Below are 16406 nucleotides of genomic sequence, written 5' to 3'. Positions count from 1 at the left end.
AAAAAAAAAAAAACAAAAAAACCTGATTAGGAGCTGAATTTCAGGTCCCTAGCACCCACACAAAGGCCAAGCATGAAAGTGTACAGTTGTAAGCCCATGCTTAGCCTTTGAACTCACTCAAGGTAGAGAGTGACTGAGAATGACATCTGGACAGCATGGCTTCCCCATGCAATGTCACATGCATGTACAAATACACAAAAGAACATATCCATGTATCACACAGCCACATGAAAGCAAAGTAAATAAACAGATAGGCTGGGGTGTTTTGTTTTTTAAACTTCTTTTATGTAAAAGCCCCCAGTTTATAAAAGAAAAGCCATTCCAACTAAAGCATCTTCCATCAAGGATTAAACCTAGCATGTAGCATCCCTCAGTAAACCACCTGGGATGGAGACATCCACAGCTTCCCATCCTTCATCGCAAAAGACACACTGGCCCCAACAAAGTACCCTTCCAGTGTGTGCTGTCCCAGTGTGATGTTGGGCTCCCCTGTTCATAGAGAGCTCCAGACAGCAGTACCAGCGTATTAGGGAATACATGGGCAATAAGTCTCAACGTTTGACAGTTCATGTAAAGAGTAAATGGCTCACCGCTGTGCCTCGGGACCCAGAACATCCTAGCAAGCACAAGGATGATTGGCTTTGCCCTTTTTAGTAGCTTGAGGCACTGTTTAATACTAATGGGACTGGGGTAGCACAAGAGATGGAATGGCTGTTAGCATCAGTGGACTCACAATTATGTAAACAAAACTGATCCGGCCAAAGGATACTGTAGGTAGATTAGGAAAGGCTGGGTCTGAGCCATGCAAATGAAGCCTAGAAATTCTGTAAGTGATTTTGGTGAGTGAGCCCTTGCAAGTTTAGTCATAAAACAAAGGACAACTTCATATCCTGACGAAAACACTTGTTGGTATTTGTGACAGGTACTTAAACCAACAGGGTTCCACCCACTCAGAAAGTGCATGAGCAGAACACAGTGTACGAATGTATTGTGGTTTGGGGTTAGGTGTTTGGGTTTGGAGTTTATCAACCTTTTGTTGTTAACACCCACAAAGACAGTTTCTCAATTTGACCTAAATTGTCTAGAGACTAAGCAAAGCTCGATTTCAGAAAATCAGGTCTTGTGGAGTAGAGAAGACAGCCCAGGAGCAAAGCCCTTTGCTTGGGGTCCAGAGTTTGAGTCGCCAGAATCCATGTAAGTTCAGTGCAATCTCGAGTCTGCAATCCCAGCACTTCTACACAGGGATGGGGCAAAGAGAGAATCCCCTGCAGTTCATGGGCCTGAAACACACAGCAGCGAACAACCCCGCCTCACAAACGGTGGAAGGCAAGGACCCACACCTAGTGCTGTCCTCTGACACATGTCAAGATTGTACAAAGCTGCTGCTGCTGCTGCTGCTGCTGCTGCTGCTGGTGGTGGTCCTCCTCCTGCTGATCCTCCTCCTGCTAGTCCTCCTGCTGCTCCTCCTCCTCCTTCTGCTCCTCCTCCTCCTTCTGCTCCTCCTCCTGCTGATCCTCCTCCTCCTGCTGATCCTCCTCTTCCTCCTGCTGCTCCTCCTCCTGCTCCTCCTGCTCCTCCTCCTCCTGTTGCTTTTCCTCCTCTCCCCCTCCTGCTCCTCCTCCTCCTGCTCCTCCTCCTCCTGCTGCTCCTCCTCCTGCTGATCCTCCTCCTCCTATTCCTCCTCCTCCTCCTTCACTACCACACTCAGTCCCACTCAAAGATTCTTAATTTGTTTATTATTAATTTTTTTTTCTCGAGATAATGTTTCTCTGTGTAGCCCTGGCTGTCCTGGAACTCACTCTGTAGACCAGGCTGGCCTCAAACTCAGAAATCCGCCTGTCTCTGCTTCCCAAGTGCTGGGATTAAAGGCGTGCACCACCACGCCTGGCTTATTATTTATTTTTAAACAACAACAAACTTCAGCAGCAGCAAGTGAGGGATCTGAGGTCAGAATCCTGAGGTCCCAGGTTCATTACAGTGTCAACTGTTTAGCCCTGAGTTTGCCAGCGCTGTCCTGGGCTCTGAGGATATAAGGAGGAGCTGGAGGTCCCTAGGCCCATTCTGCCCTTGAGGGGCCTAGACATGCTCTCTAGGGAGGCTTTAAATAGAGGCCAGCATGCCAACTGGTTAGGCCCAGATGCCTGATATAGTTAGCTTTAAACAGAGGCAAGCGTGCCAACAGGTTAGTAAAGGGAAATGAAATTTAAGGCCTGGGATTCCTGCAACTTGTTTATAAGCTTGGAAGCCTGAGGCGGAGAGCACAGTGAGACAAGCCTGGGCATGCCCAGGCAGGCCATTGTCGGAACATTCCTGAGACTGAACCAAATGTTCTGCTAACCTAGCCTCAGGTCTCCTAGCATTCCTGCCTTTGCACGTACCATTCTGCAAATGTGTGGCCATTCTGCTGAGTTTAAATGAGCCAATCACGGGTAACCGCGCCAATTCTTGCTAGCCCTGACCCCTCCCCCTATAAAAACTCCTAGCTTTCAGGCCACGAGGTCGGTACCCCTGCCTCCTACGTGAGGTACAAGGTACGCGCCTGCCTGGAGCTCCGCCATTAAACTGCCTCGTGCTTTTGCATCAAGGTCCGTCTATTGTGTTTCTCTGGGACACCCTGACTCCTGTAACCTGAGGACCTGAGGGGGTCCCCGAGAGGGGGTCCTACAGTTAGAACTGGATGCCTGACACAGTTAGTGGAAAGTCACTTTGCTCTATGTCTGCCTTTTTGTTTCTTGTGACTACTTTTATTTCCTGTGCCTTCCCTAGACTTAAACTATTAATTATTATTATTATGATTTTGTTGGTGTTGTTGTTTTGGTCTTGGGATGGGGCTTGGGGGGGTTGTTTTGTTTTAGGGACTTTGTATCTCTGGCTGGCCTAGAACTCTCGGAGATCTGCCTGCCCTGCCCCCTGAGTACTTAGGCATTATTAAATTTTACTTTTAAGAATCCTAAACTTGAGTAGCACAGTATCTGAGGGTCATAATTTAAAGTATCCTTCACATTTATCATGGCTTGTCTAGATCTCTGTTCACTTGAGAGCTGAAAAGGCCTGTTGGGAACTAAAAAAAAAAGGCCTGGGGAAGAGGGGAAGGCAAAAGGCCCACACCCTGCCAGAGTTCCACCTATTCTCTGGTCAGTCAGGTGTGGGAGGGCTGCTAACTACCTCCCACTCATCCCTGGGTGGGCATTCCTCTATCCCACTCTTCAGGGGTGGCCAGGGGCAGCCCTACCTGGGGACCTTGGAGCTACTTTGCTAAAGTCACCAGGGTTATAGGAGAGAGGGACAAGGGAAGAGGTTCCCAACACCGACCAGAGTGTGCAGCCTTGACGGAGCAGAGACTCTCTGTGATTTAAGAGCTTTATTATAAAAATGCAGGGGGGAAGAGAGAAGAGAGAGAGAGAGAAGAGAGAGAGAGAGAAGAGAGAGAGAGAGAGAGAGAGAGAGAGAGAGAGAGAGAGAGAGAGAAGTCTAGAGAGAGAGTAAGGGAGAGGAGAGAGAAGAGAAGACAAAGAAAGAGAAAGGAGAGAGGAAAGAAGACAAAGAGGAGAGGGGGGAGAAAGTGAGGGGTAAGAGGGAGACAAGTAAGAGTAAGAAGAGAGTGAGGTGGGGATGAACAGCCCTTTTATGGTCTTTACTGTTGCTAGGTAACTGGGGAGGAGTTTAGCCTGAAGGTCAGAAGCTTGGACCATTGCCTACGTGACTACCAACCATGCTTCTCTTGTGGGGGCTGTGGGGGGCGGTAACTTAGGCAGGGGCCAGAGCTCCAGGAGCATGAGGGAATGCCTACTGTGTCATTTAGGTGAACTATGACTATTCCGGGGTTCAGACCTCAGCCCGACTGGAGACCAGCCTGCAATTCCCCACAAAGGCCCAGCTGAGATCTGGTACCTGTGCTGTTGTGTCAGGGGCTCTAAAGCCCCAATCACCCTCCGGGTTTCAAGTGCTGTGACGAAACACCATGGTCAAAAGCAACTTGGCCAGGAACAGGTTTACTGTGTTTACAGTTTCACATTCTAATCCATCATAGCAGGAAGTCAGGGCAGAAAGTTAATGCCGGCAGGAACCTGGAGGCAGGAGCTGACGCAGAGGCCATGGAGGAGTGCTGCTTATTGGCTGGCTTCCTGTGGGTTGCTCTGTCTGATTTCTTATAGCACCCAGATCTACCTGTCCAGGGGTGGCACCACTCCTTGTGGGATGGGCCTTCTCACCTCAGCCATTAATCAAGACAATACCCCCCCCCACACACACACACACACAAACTTGCCTCTAGGGAGCAACTGTTTTCTCAGCGGTGGGTCCCATGTCTCACAGAACTCTAGCTGTGTCAAGTGGACATAAGCCTTGCTAACACAGCTGACCTCCCCAACTCTCGCTGTGCATTCTAAAGAAAACTCTCCAGCATAATAGAATGCCATCTCTTTTGTATGTGCCATCTTATGGAGTCCTGTGATGACTATGAGAGAAAAATCACACAATCACCCAGGGATGCCCACACTTGGTCTGCAGCCTTGTTAGCCGTACTCTCAGCCACGCTGGTGCATCTTTGCATTTTTTCAAGAAAAGAAGCAATAAGAGAAACACAGAAACTTACATTTTAAATCCCCAGCTGACATTCAGTTCAGGGTTTCTTTTTTTTTTTCTTTTCTCTCTCTTTCTTTCTTTCTTTCTTTCTTTCTTTCTTTCTTTCTTTCTTTCTTTCTTTCTTTCTTTCTTTCTTTCTTTCTTTTATACTACAGCAACCCCATGCTAAGCAACGGGATCAGTGATCCCTAAAACAACATCTTTCAAACTGTATGAAGAGATTACTTTCTGGGGTGTCAGGAGCATGAAGGTCGCCAGTGGACTCTTCCTAATGGAGCAGCTCATTAGAAGCTGTGAGGAAGATTTGTGTCCCGTTATATATCCTTGTGTGGATACATGATTAAATGTGAGCATCCATTATTAGGCAGGGTCATTGCCAGAAATGTGGAAGTTGTTACACTGTAGACACATAGAACACAAAGCTAGTTAGCAGATGACAACATTCCCTGGACAATCTCCCGAGAAACATCACTCTTAATTACGAAAGGACACACTGATACACAGCTAGGACATAAAAGCTGCTGGAGCATGGAAGCTGGTCCTTGTGAGGGAAGAACAAACCTGGGGCTAAAGCCTTCTGGACCCCACGCCTATCCGGGCTCCCTTTCCTTGCCTGTAAAGTACTGAAGCTGGCTTATGTGGTTTCTAAATCTTCTTCAGGCTTATTCAGTATCATGATGGGCAGCAAGAAAAATCCTTACGGCTCACCCCCGCCCTGCATGTCCTTCCCACCCTCTCTGAGCTGACTGGCTGGGTTTCTAGTCACTCTTTACAAGAAGACATTTGCACAGTCCATGAGTGACACAGATACTACTGAAGATGGCAAGAGGAGGCCGAGCATTGCATTCCACTGCACGATGTCCCATTGATGTCACTCTAGCCCCTGTGCCCCTCCCTGCCCAACCTCCATGGCCATCCCCTTGGGACATGATATGCTTGCTTTTATTGCCTTCTGATTCCTCGTCCATCTCTGGGGCACTCTGCTCCTTTCTCCACGGACTCGGGTCTAGAAATATAACCTACACCTTCAGTTCTCACAAGAGCTCCAAGCCTTTACCTCTAACCCAGGAAGAATACCAAGGTGAAGCAGTGGGCAGCTGGAGAGGAAGCTGATGAACACAGACCCCTCCATCTGCTCAGTGTGAGATTTAAAAACAAATGGGCAGAGATAGGGCTAAGTCTTGGGGAGATGCCCTCCTCCTTTCTTCTAATGTCCCTCATTCCTTGGTCCACCAGATAGAATATAGCCCACTGTGTAACTGCATATGGTTAATACTAGATCATTGGTTCACAACCTGTGGGTCAAAACCCCTTTGGGGGTTGAATGATTCTTTTATAATGGCTGTCTAAGACTATTGTTAAGTGGGTATTTACATTACGATTCATAATAGTAGCAAAATTGTAGCTATGAAGTAGCAACCGAGATAATTTATGGTTGAGGGTCTCCCCAAGATGAGGAGCCGTATTAAAAGGATCAGAGCACTAAGAAGGTTGAGAACTGCTGCTCTCTAGACAGTCTTGTAGCCCTCAGGACTCCGATTCTCAACTCCTAAAAGAACAGTTCAGATGCCCTGCCATGGTCCAGTTGGCTCTGGTCAGAGAAATGGTGTAGCCCGAGTACCCAGGACATCTGTTATTACACTTTTGTGGATTAAGTGTGGGACCAAGGCTCCCTCGGGAGAGAGGAGAGCTATTTACTTGTTAGTCTAGGAATGATTCCCTGGGAAACAAACACCGTCTGACCCACCTTAGCCACAGGATAGGATCACTATTTTTCTTCACCTATCAGTCATCTCACAGTTGATGGGCAAGTTTGCTAATCTTGGTCAGTGGGCACATCCTTGTCTGCTCTTCGTGCTCTCTGAGCAGGTCCTGGCTTGGTCACCAGTCACTCATCATGGTTCAGGTGGGCCAAAGGTGTGGTTTACTTAGAACACTGTGGATGCCTCTCAGAACCACCAACAGTGCGGAGTCTTTCCTGCTAGGGCAGAGTCAAGACTGCATCCTGTAGTGTCCTAGATGGGCTATGATGTGTTGCCGCTGTGGAATGCCTAGGATGTTTCAGGGAAGAAAGCCACCTGGGCCTGGGCCTGAGCCTGCTTCTGTGATACTCAGCTCACAAGAGAACGTTAAAACAATGTCACAGCTAATTTTGGTTGTCAATTTGCCTGCATTATAAAGAGCAGCCCTTGGTTTCCTGGGACTTGGTGTGAGGTGCAGGAGCAGGAGGGTAGGGGCCAGGGGTGGGGGGTCTCATTCTTTTCCATAACTGACTTGAGTGTAGGCAGTCTCTCTTGACAGTGTTAATATTTCTCTAAGCTTCAGTTGCTCTATATGAAGAATAAGGATGGGGAATTCCCCCCAGATGGCTGGGTGATATGGATAGGAAATGCTTTATGCTCTCTGCTGACCCATTTCATCCACTGTGTGCCACTGACTGCTTCATGGTGGTGAGCTCTGGACATTCTCTGTTAGATCGAGTAATAGAATTCCCCTTTAACAGCTAAAGGAAGATTTGAGGGTTAAAACCAGCTGGTCCATCTCCCAGCATCCTTGTGGGGTTGCCCTCCCCTGACCTCAGCTCTCAAATAGTGCTGGAAGGCTCCTACATCCCAACCCGCTAAGCAGTTCTTTCTCTTGCTTCTGCCTTCTTCCAGATTGATGACACTGGCACATTCCAAGTCATTGTGGTTCCCTCCGGGTCTGATGAAGTGCCAGCGTTAGAGAGACTCCAGCGGTGCACTTTCTGCTATGGTGAGGCCCACGGGAAGAAGTGAATTTAATCAGGCCTGCTCAGTGTGTTGAGTCACCATTGGCAGGAGCAGCTGGAACTTGGCCATAGGGATAGGCATGACCTAGGGAAGGCCTCATTGGGGCTTGGGACGCACACTGGATCTTCCACACATGGAGCCCCTCTGCTCAGCCTGCAGGGCCCTTCCAATGCACCCTAGCAGGAAGGTTATACTCCTGGCCCTTCTACTTTAGTGCAGCTTTCAGGAAACAGTATAATTGAAAAACAAAACAAAAACCTTAGCCTATCTCCTTGCCAAGTTTTTCATGCTATAAAGGATTTTATATGTTTTCTAAATCTCAAATGTACACACACACACACACACACACACACACACACACACACACGCACGCACACGCACACACACCTGGCCCCAAAGGCTTTGGAGCAACCTGGCACCTTCCTTCCTGGTTGGGAATTGTTTTTCAGTGCAGTAGGAGTGGAAGACAGCAACTCATACATCCTCATTCAGGAGTCTTCCTAGGCTCCCGAGAGTTAGGCAACAAAAAGATTTGCAGTATTGATTGTGGTGCACAGTCTGTTGGTCTAGCTGGAAACAGCCTCTCTCCTCTTCCATCTGTATGTTCCGTAACCATGCGGGAGCCACTGGGGTTACAGGTAGTCATGACAGCAGGCAGTTCCCACGTGTCTGCTCTAGTCTGTCCACTGCTCTCATTTTTCTGCCTGATGCTGGCTCTTGTGGTGACAGTTCAGACTCCGGCTACTGGGTTTCTTACGCTCTCAGCACGGTTTTAATTGGTTTACATAAATTGTGTCAGTCTAGGCTTATAACCACACTGAAATGTTTGAACTATTATTAGTAACATTGTACAGATGAGGGAGATCAAATTGAGAGAAATGTGATATTTTCCTCAGGGTCCCACAACCCAGGAAAGCTGGCTCCAAAGTGCCTTTAATTTTCGCAGACTCAGAGTCTCATTCTATTCCCTGAAACTCTCCATTTAGACCTGGGGAAAGACAGTATGAGACCTTCTCCATGCACCATCAGTGGGATGCTGGGCTGTGCTGTATAGATGACCTCACCTGGAGAGAGTGATTCTGAGAAGGGGGCAGACAGTTCCCAGATTCCTTTTCAGTCCCCCTCTACAGCCCCGGATTTAAGCTTTCTGCTCACACCCTCTAGTCCTGTGGATTGTACTGGGAAGTTTTGGATCCTAGTGCTCTCCCTCAAATAGACTGGGGAAGTGCTAGGATCCAGCTCATATGCTCTTAGCTGCGCCCCTGGGCATGTCCGCTCCAACAGTGTGCACAGTCGTTAACTGCACATATGTGACAGGGGATAAGCTTTTGGCTCTGCGCCTTGGCTTAAACCCTTGCTTTGTCTCACAGACATATAATGGAAGATATTTTGGCTGTCATTTCCTGCAATTAAAAACCCCACAGAACAGAGTGAATGGGCAGCCTGCTGTCCCTGATTTAAGTCACACAGGTGACTATTCCATCATCTGACCACTATTCAGAGTCATAAAATGTCACTAAACTTCAGTAAGGGACTTCGGCTGAGCCATCTTTATTGAGTCCATGAACAAGCATGAAGATGGGAAGTTTTCTATACCCACAGGATCTGCATGTTAGCCATTAGATTTTTTCCACTTAATAGTTGGTTTTTATGGTCCATGCTGATATCTAATTTCCATCAGTATGCTTGTTACTTCATTTCTAACTTCCCCTTTGGTTTCTAAGGAACCCATTCTTGCCCTCAGTCATCTCATTCACTTACAAACTAGACAGACCCTTAGCATCTGGGTCAGAAGGGACGTCATGTTTGTTATGTGATAAGACCAGAACCTGGGCATCCCAGCTCTCAGGTGAAGGGACCCCCCCCCCCCCCGTACCTCATGTGTCCTTATCTCCAACGATAAGCAATCTAGCTCAGCGGGTAAGGGGCCCTTCTGCAAACATGACGATTTGAGTTCAATCCCTAGGACTCACGTGGAAGGAGGAGACTGGCTCTTGACAGTCCTCCTTTGCCTTCACACACATGCTGGGCTATGTGTACCCATGGATATAACAAATAAGTAAATGTTAAAAACATCATTGACAGAAACTTCTAGAAATATAGTGCATCCATTGTGAATGTACTTGCCTGCTTCAGTGGGCTCTATGAAAATAGATTAAGTGAATTCTAGAATCCTCTCATTTCTAATTTATCATATCCCCCCCATTCATTCATTGTGGTCACATTCAATAAAATCCACTCTCTGTTTTTCTTTGCTATGCATGCACAATGAGAGAGGCATATTTATAAAAATGACTTCACTTTATGGAAGAACATTTTTATAAGGGGTATGAAGTTATGAACTCTTAAGTTGAAATAAAAGATGCATTGCCTTTTGAAGCTTAATTTTGAAAGCAGATGAGTTTTTCACAGCTAGTGTTGTGATTAAGGCCCTTGGTTTAGCCTGCACACTGTCAACACTAGAAGTTCTCTTACAGTGTGTTCTTACACCAGGGTACAAATTGCTCACTTCAAACTTTATACACACAATAGTCAAGATTAAACTTCAATAGAACACAACTTAAAAACTGGTAGCATGGAGTCAAGGACTCAGCTGGTATCAGATCTGGACATCTTGGTGATAAACTCTCACTCTTGATGTCAAAGACATAACTATTTTATGAGCAAAGTCTATGTAGTTCCTACATGCTAAAATAGCTGAGTGGGTAGAATCTTGCCACTCTTTGTCTCGATCTGCTTTGTAACTCTAAATGACTTGGTTTGCAGATCTCTGCAAGCCGGATGCTTCTTGTGACCAAGCCAGACCACCTCCCATTCAGTCCTACCTGGATACTGCATTCCTACTGGATGGCTCTCGGCATGTGGGAAGTGCAGAGTTTGAAGACATGAGAGACTTTCTGGAGGCACTGCTAGATCACTTCGAAATCACTTCAGAGCCAGAGACATCTGTCACTGGAGACAGGGTGGCCCTACTGAGCCACGCTCCCCTCGACTTCCTACCCAACACCCAGAGGAGTCCGGTTAGAAGTGAGTTCAACCTAACCACCTATAGCAGTAAGCGTCTCATGAAGAGACACGTGGAGCAGGCACTCCAGCAGCTGACTGGAGATGCTTTCCTTGGCCACGCCCTCGGGTGGGCACTGGACAATGTCTTTCTAACTGCCCCCAATTTGAGACGAAACAAAGTCATATTTGTGATATCTGCTGGGGAAACCAGCCACCTGGATGCAGAAACTTTAAAGAAAGAGTCCCTACGAGCCAAATGTCATGGGTATGCCCTCTTTGTGTTTTCCGTGGGCCCTGACTGGGATGACAAAGAACTGGAAGACCTGGCCAGCCACCCTGTAGACCAGCACTTGATCCAGCTTGGCCGAATTCATAAACCTGACCACGGATACAGCGTAAAGTTTGTGAAGTCCTTTATAAACTCCATCAGACGTAAGTCATAAAACTGTTCCTGTACATAAGAGCCTGTTCGGTATTCCCCGGAAGGGCGATGTGCTGGTGTGCATTCGTGGACACCTCTTGTTTGTCTTCAAGGGCATTGCAGGGTCAGAGAGGAAAATATGTAATAATGGATGGTGGAAGGGAGGACACTCTGGTTCCTAAGCATTTAATTTTCTGGCTCATCATTATTTTTTATGCCTCTGGTTCCTATGGAGAAGCAATCATAACAAGCAGCTGTCCACACATCTGTCTGCACGGAGAGGTGTAGTCTGGGGTGTGTGAAATCACAGCCTGGACTCGGGCTCCCTAGCAAGCTGCCCTCTTTGGTAAGAGGTTTTTGCAGTTAGCACACACACAGAGAAGCCAGAGAAAAACAGAAACAATTCTTGGCTTTGCTTGGACAAGTTCCAACGTCTGAGCTAGGAGTGTTAAAAGATACCGTTTTATCAGTCAGAATGAAAGGCATGGCTTTGCATAACTTTCTCCCAACTTCATGACCTCGTAGGAGTCACTCACGAGAACAACTGTGCCTGTGAGGAGACAAGCATGGGTTGTTTTTCTTGGCTGGGAGTCCTGAGAAATCTGCAGTCCATTTTGGATGCAGCAGGATAGCCGAGGAGCCATGCCCAGATACGAGGCTGAAGGTGGAAGGGCAGTGGGTAACCGTATCTGTTTTCAGAGCCTGCTGACTCTTGTCCAAGGGAGTGTAGATAAGGAGACAGGAATGCACAGGCCGAGGAAGGCACGTTCCAGTGCCTGGCTAGTTCCTAAAACTGTCCTTGTACTGAAGAGCGAGGCGGGTTGAGGCTGCAGGTGTGCTGAGCGGCACAGAGAGACTGCTGGTGGGGTTGAGAGCAAATCCTACTCAGTGTGAGTAGCACCAGCTACCAGCTGAGGCTGGTTAGACACGCAGGCTTCAGCCCCACCCAGATGCTCCCAAACAGAATGTGTATCTTACCCGAGCTCCCAGGAAACACACATACAAGGTTTTGGAAACACGGGTATGGGAGTAGTGAGTCCCCCCCCCCCAACGTGAGATTCATTTCCATAGATTCTGGGACAGACACCCCAAAGAGGAGCTCAGGGGAAGGGGCCACCCTGAAGGAAATCTTTAAGGGTTGAACAAAAGACCACTTGGTAAGTCTCTGGTATACTCAAAAAGAAGCATGCTTGATGGCCCACAAGGCTGGGGGGCAAGATCTGCCTTGAGACTCCCTACCTGGTACCCCAGAATTCTACGTGCTATTCCATGCCTGGGCATCCAGTCACATGATCAGATGAGCAGCCCCTCCCTCTGAGGACAAAAGCGGAAATGTTTTAAGCTAAGAGCAGGTGAGACTCATGGGAGATAGAGAAAGTGTTCTGAACAATGAGTGTGATACAGCTGCCTACCCCATTTCCAAAGCTGTGACATCTAGAAAGTGCCTCTTTAAAACACAGCTGCAAAACTGCAGGAAGTGACTTCGACCACAGGCCCATGGTCATGCCCATTCAACACAATTGTAATTGCTGGTCATCTACTCTGAGCCACTGGCTGCACAGGTGCCAGGCTTAAAGAATAGACTTGGCCAGATGCCCTCTGAAGCTTCAGACGCCTTCGAAGTGTCTGCGACTCATTGGACAGTAGGGCATGGTCCACTTCAGAGCAGCCCATTCCCTAATGGAGGCAAAGCTGCTGAGTCAGCAACCTTCTACATATTGTTCAAAGAAGAAAAAGTTATCCCCAAGCCAGATCTGGTAGGCCCAGCACACACCTGTAACTTTTGCCTTGAAGAGGCAGAGACAGGAGGATTGCTGTAAATCCAAAGCCAGCCCAAGCCACTTAGTAAGTCCCCATCTCAAAATGAAACTCCTGTGTAAGACAAAAACCCTGAAGATCAGGTACAGCACCGTAAGAGGCCATATGGTACAGCATACTACCCTTCTTATAAGAGCAGTTTTGAAGATATGCCCTGTTGCAGCCCAGGACATGCCTGTTTGTTGGAAGAACCCTACTCAACCAGCAAGAGGCTGTGTGTGTGTGTGTGTGTGTGTGTGTGTGTGTGTGTGTGTGTGTGTGTGCGCGCGCGCGTACCACATGTACACGTGTGAGCCAGAAGACAGGCTCCGGTGTCATTTCTCAGGCACCATCCTTTGGAGACAGAGCTTCTCAGCGATGCAGAACTTGACCAGTAGGCTAAGCTGGCTGGCCAGTATAACCCAGCATCGCCAGTAAATCCTATCTTTTTGTCACCTCCCCGGTGCCAGGATTATAAGTACTTGACACCAGGCCTGGCTTTTCCAGAAAAGTATTTGCTTAACAAATCTTTTTGACTTCACGCTTTCAGGCATGCATAACACATTTTAAAATTTTCTCTGTTAAAAAAAAAAGCTTTGCATTTTCAAATGGATTAAAGCATGCTTTATAGTTATGAAAAATTAATATTCTTCCAAATGAAGTGAGACGGTGAATTGAACCCAAAGGCATGTAGTGTGTTGCTAACATAAAGACCATAAAGGGAATACCCTGTTCCCTTCGCATTTGGATATGCCACAAAAACAAATAAAAAAATACTCTAATGAGTTCCTATCAAAAGCAAGAGCATTATTAGCTGCCTGCCTTGTGTTATGTTTCATAATGACGTTAGGAGCTACAGGCATTTTAATGAAAAGTTGTTTGAATTCACCAACATATTCACTAGAGACTTATTTTCCAAACATAGTTTGGGGGCTTCTCTGAAACATTTCTCATGCCCTATGACCCAATCTTTGGATGGACATTGGCAACTGACATGATACTGTACAGAACAGACATACTGATGGAGAGCTTTACCGGAGCCTTTCTCTTTCTAGATGGGATAAACAAGTATCCACCGGTCAACCTCAAAGCCAAGTGCAACAGACTCAGCTCTAGGGATCTGAAGCCGCCCCCACGCCAGTTTCGAAGGTATGTTCCAAGTGCTGGGTGTGACGGTTTAGGTAGGTGTGAAACCCTCCTGATTTCTCATTTCCTCCTCTTTCCCTCTCTCCCCTCACCCATTTTAGCCAGTCAGAAATGTGTCACAGCATATTAAACTATGAATTGAGGAAACTAGAGACGGTTTTTAAATGACCAAGTAGATCTGGAGATAACCAAATAGAGGGTTTTTTCCTCTTTTAAATGAAAAATCCAATTGTTGAAACAAAACACCCAGTGGGACACTTCAGTGGCTGCAAGCATGCCCAGTGGCCAGATCTCGCTTTTTAAACAGCATCATGTACTCAAAGGAAGTGGGGTTTCTTGGTGCCTAAGACACACTCAGGATCAGGCAAGGAAAGACCAAGCCCAGCTCAAGACAATGGAGATAATCCAGGGAAGCAAAAACACAGTTAAAACCAAACCAAACACCCCCTCCCCCCCCCCCCCCAGCCAGTGTCATGTCTAGAGGGTGAGATGGTCTGACTCTCACGAGCCTAGTCTCGGACAGCAAGCCCAGAAAGAAGGCACTGAATAGAAAGCACACTGATTTATCTGATGTATCGCTGTATGCATGGTATGCACAGGAGCATAGGCTCCTGCGATGTCAGAGTCCAGCTTCAGGGAGTCGGGTCTCTAGCATGCACTATGGGACCCAGGAACCTACCTCAAGTTATCGGGTGTGCACAGCTGGTACTGCATGACTTCTGAGGTGCGGGTGTTATGTGTGGTCAGTGCAGTCTGAGGTGACCGAGTGGGACACACAGTTATCGCCTGTGTGAAGTTCTTGCCGGAAATGCTGGACCAGAGGTTAATGAGGAGATCATCACTGGGCAACCCCAGGATGTGGAACTGTTAGACTGTAGGTCTTGCATCATGAATGAAGGGTTAAGGATGAGTTTTGGGGTGAGAGAACTAGAGACAGGGAAGCCAACCGGAATTCTCTGAACTTTAACTCGATCCTAGATCAGAAAGAAAAGGCTAATATAACCATGATTTGGAAACATCTGGGGAGATTTGAGTATGGACAATACACTGATGTGATTGGATGGGCTTCCTGGTGTGTAGAAGAGAAGGTCTTTAAGAGAAGTTTGATAAAGAATTTTAAGAATAGCATGTAAAATGGTTGCTACCACAGTATAAATGACTTCCTCTTTCTGTGTGTGATGTGCATGAATGTGTACACTTGTATGCACATGTAGAAGCCTGAGTCAGGTGTCGTCCTTGATCAGTCTCCTCCTGTATGGGGCATATTCCCTCCCTGAGGCAGCGTGGTGATCTAGCAAGTGTGACTGGCAGGCTCGCTCCAGGGTTAGCATCTTCACCTCCTGCCATGCTGGACTTAAGGGGCTGCAGAACCCAGTTTAATGGGTTCTGGGGATCCGATTCTTTGGTAAGGGACTGCACTAACACCCCGCTGTAGGCCATGGCCAAGCACCATTGCCTGACTCATGCTTAGACAGACACCATTAGCATTAGGGAAGGCTTGGTGTGCCTCCCTTGGAGTGTGTGCACTGGGTGATCATCTGGACTGGGCAGGCATTCCCAGCCCTGATGCTAAGGACCCCTGAGAAGCTCCCTGCCTGGATGGAGGCTCTGGCTTCCCTCCAGCCTGGAAGCGAGCAAGGGAACTGTCCAGCAGCAAATGTTTCCTGAAGTCCAGCGTAAAGCGGCCGTGAAGCTAGTCCAAGAGGAGTATGGCGCCCCCTGCTGTGGGTGCCTGGTACTGTTTAGAGTTGACTGGACTGATCCTTGGGCTGAGGCAGGTGTGGCAGCTTCAAGGAACTCTGCAGGGCAGTGCACCTAGGCTTAGCTCACTGTAACTGCTGTTGGTTTTGAATTTTGGGTTTTCTAAGTGATGGAAAAAGAAATCCCTCACTGGGGGCTCAGAGCCTCTGTTCACTTGAAACCCCCCTACTGCTGCCTCCCCAGTTTCCACATTCCAGTGACTGAGCATCTTCCGGTTCCCCTGGCCTCCCTTTCCCATTCCCTTCACGGGGGGGGGGGACTTGTGTGGGATGGGGTCACCAGAAGATACTGTGTCTCCATGCTAGAGCCCAACATCAAAAACAAATGAAAAAACTGTCATGGCAAGGGAGGGAGGAACAGCCGTAGGAGAAACTGCTGTTCCTCTGCCTTCTGATGCAGAGGCTTAAGTGTTCATCGTACTGGGCTCGACAAATTTGCAGCCAGCTCCAACTGCAAAGGCAGGTGTCACCGCTAACCGACACACTCAGGAGGCAATTTTAGAAATGGCTTTGTTTGAAGACAGGATCAAGTGGGAAGACAGAATCCTCGGGGCGTTTAAACAGGGAATCTCTCCTCCACGGTGCCCTTGATACAGAGGAGGCTCAGCTTCTCCTGTGAATCTGAAGTGGCCAAGTGGCTGGGGCATCAAGGAATTGAGCTGTCCATGAACTCCCTGGTGGTGTAATCACCTGGAACTCCCCAGGTCTTCCCCAAGTAACCCAAGATTGTGATGAAAGCAGTCGGGGCTGCTTTTGAAGCTCCCCTCCTGGGTCTTTCAAGAGGAGCGAGGCAAAGAGGAACATGCAATTGAGGAGACTGACTGCTAGGCACAGGGGCTGGCCAGACAGATGAGATGCCACCCCGAGAATGCTGTGCCTTGGGATTAGCTGTGGATTTGAGGAAACATGCCAAAGCTGGTC

At 47.8% G+C, this 16406-nt stretch overlaps 1 protein-coding gene across 2 annotated transcripts in view; it reads left to right on the top strand.

Annotated features, from left to right (window-relative positions):
• Positions 1 to 16406, top strand: part of Col6a6 (collagen type VI alpha 6 chain) — a 136380-nt gene that overhangs the window by 116340 nt on the left and 3634 nt on the right. The window contains exons 34-36 of one of the 2 annotated variants that reach the window (XM_021207057.2): positions 7242 to 7338; positions 10122 to 10793; positions 13635 to 13728. In XM_021207057.2, the coding sequence (XP_021062716.1) occupies positions 7242 to 7338; positions 10122 to 10793; positions 13635 to 13728 (863 nt within the window). Of the gene's footprint in view, positions 1 to 7241; positions 7339 to 10121; positions 10794 to 13634; positions 13729 to 16406 lie in introns of those variants that run through there. The other variant, XM_029543458.1, reaches the window with a different exon arrangement.

This window comes from Mus pahari, chromosome 10 (genome assembly GCF_900095145.1).
Source record: "Mus pahari chromosome 10, PAHARI_EIJ_v1.1, whole genome shotgun sequence".
NCBI classification, from domain to species: Eukaryota; Metazoa; Chordata; class Mammalia; order Rodentia; family Muridae; genus Mus; species Mus pahari.
The sequence above is the reverse complement of the archived record's forward strand: the minus strand, read 5'-3'. Positions and strand labels throughout refer to the sequence as shown.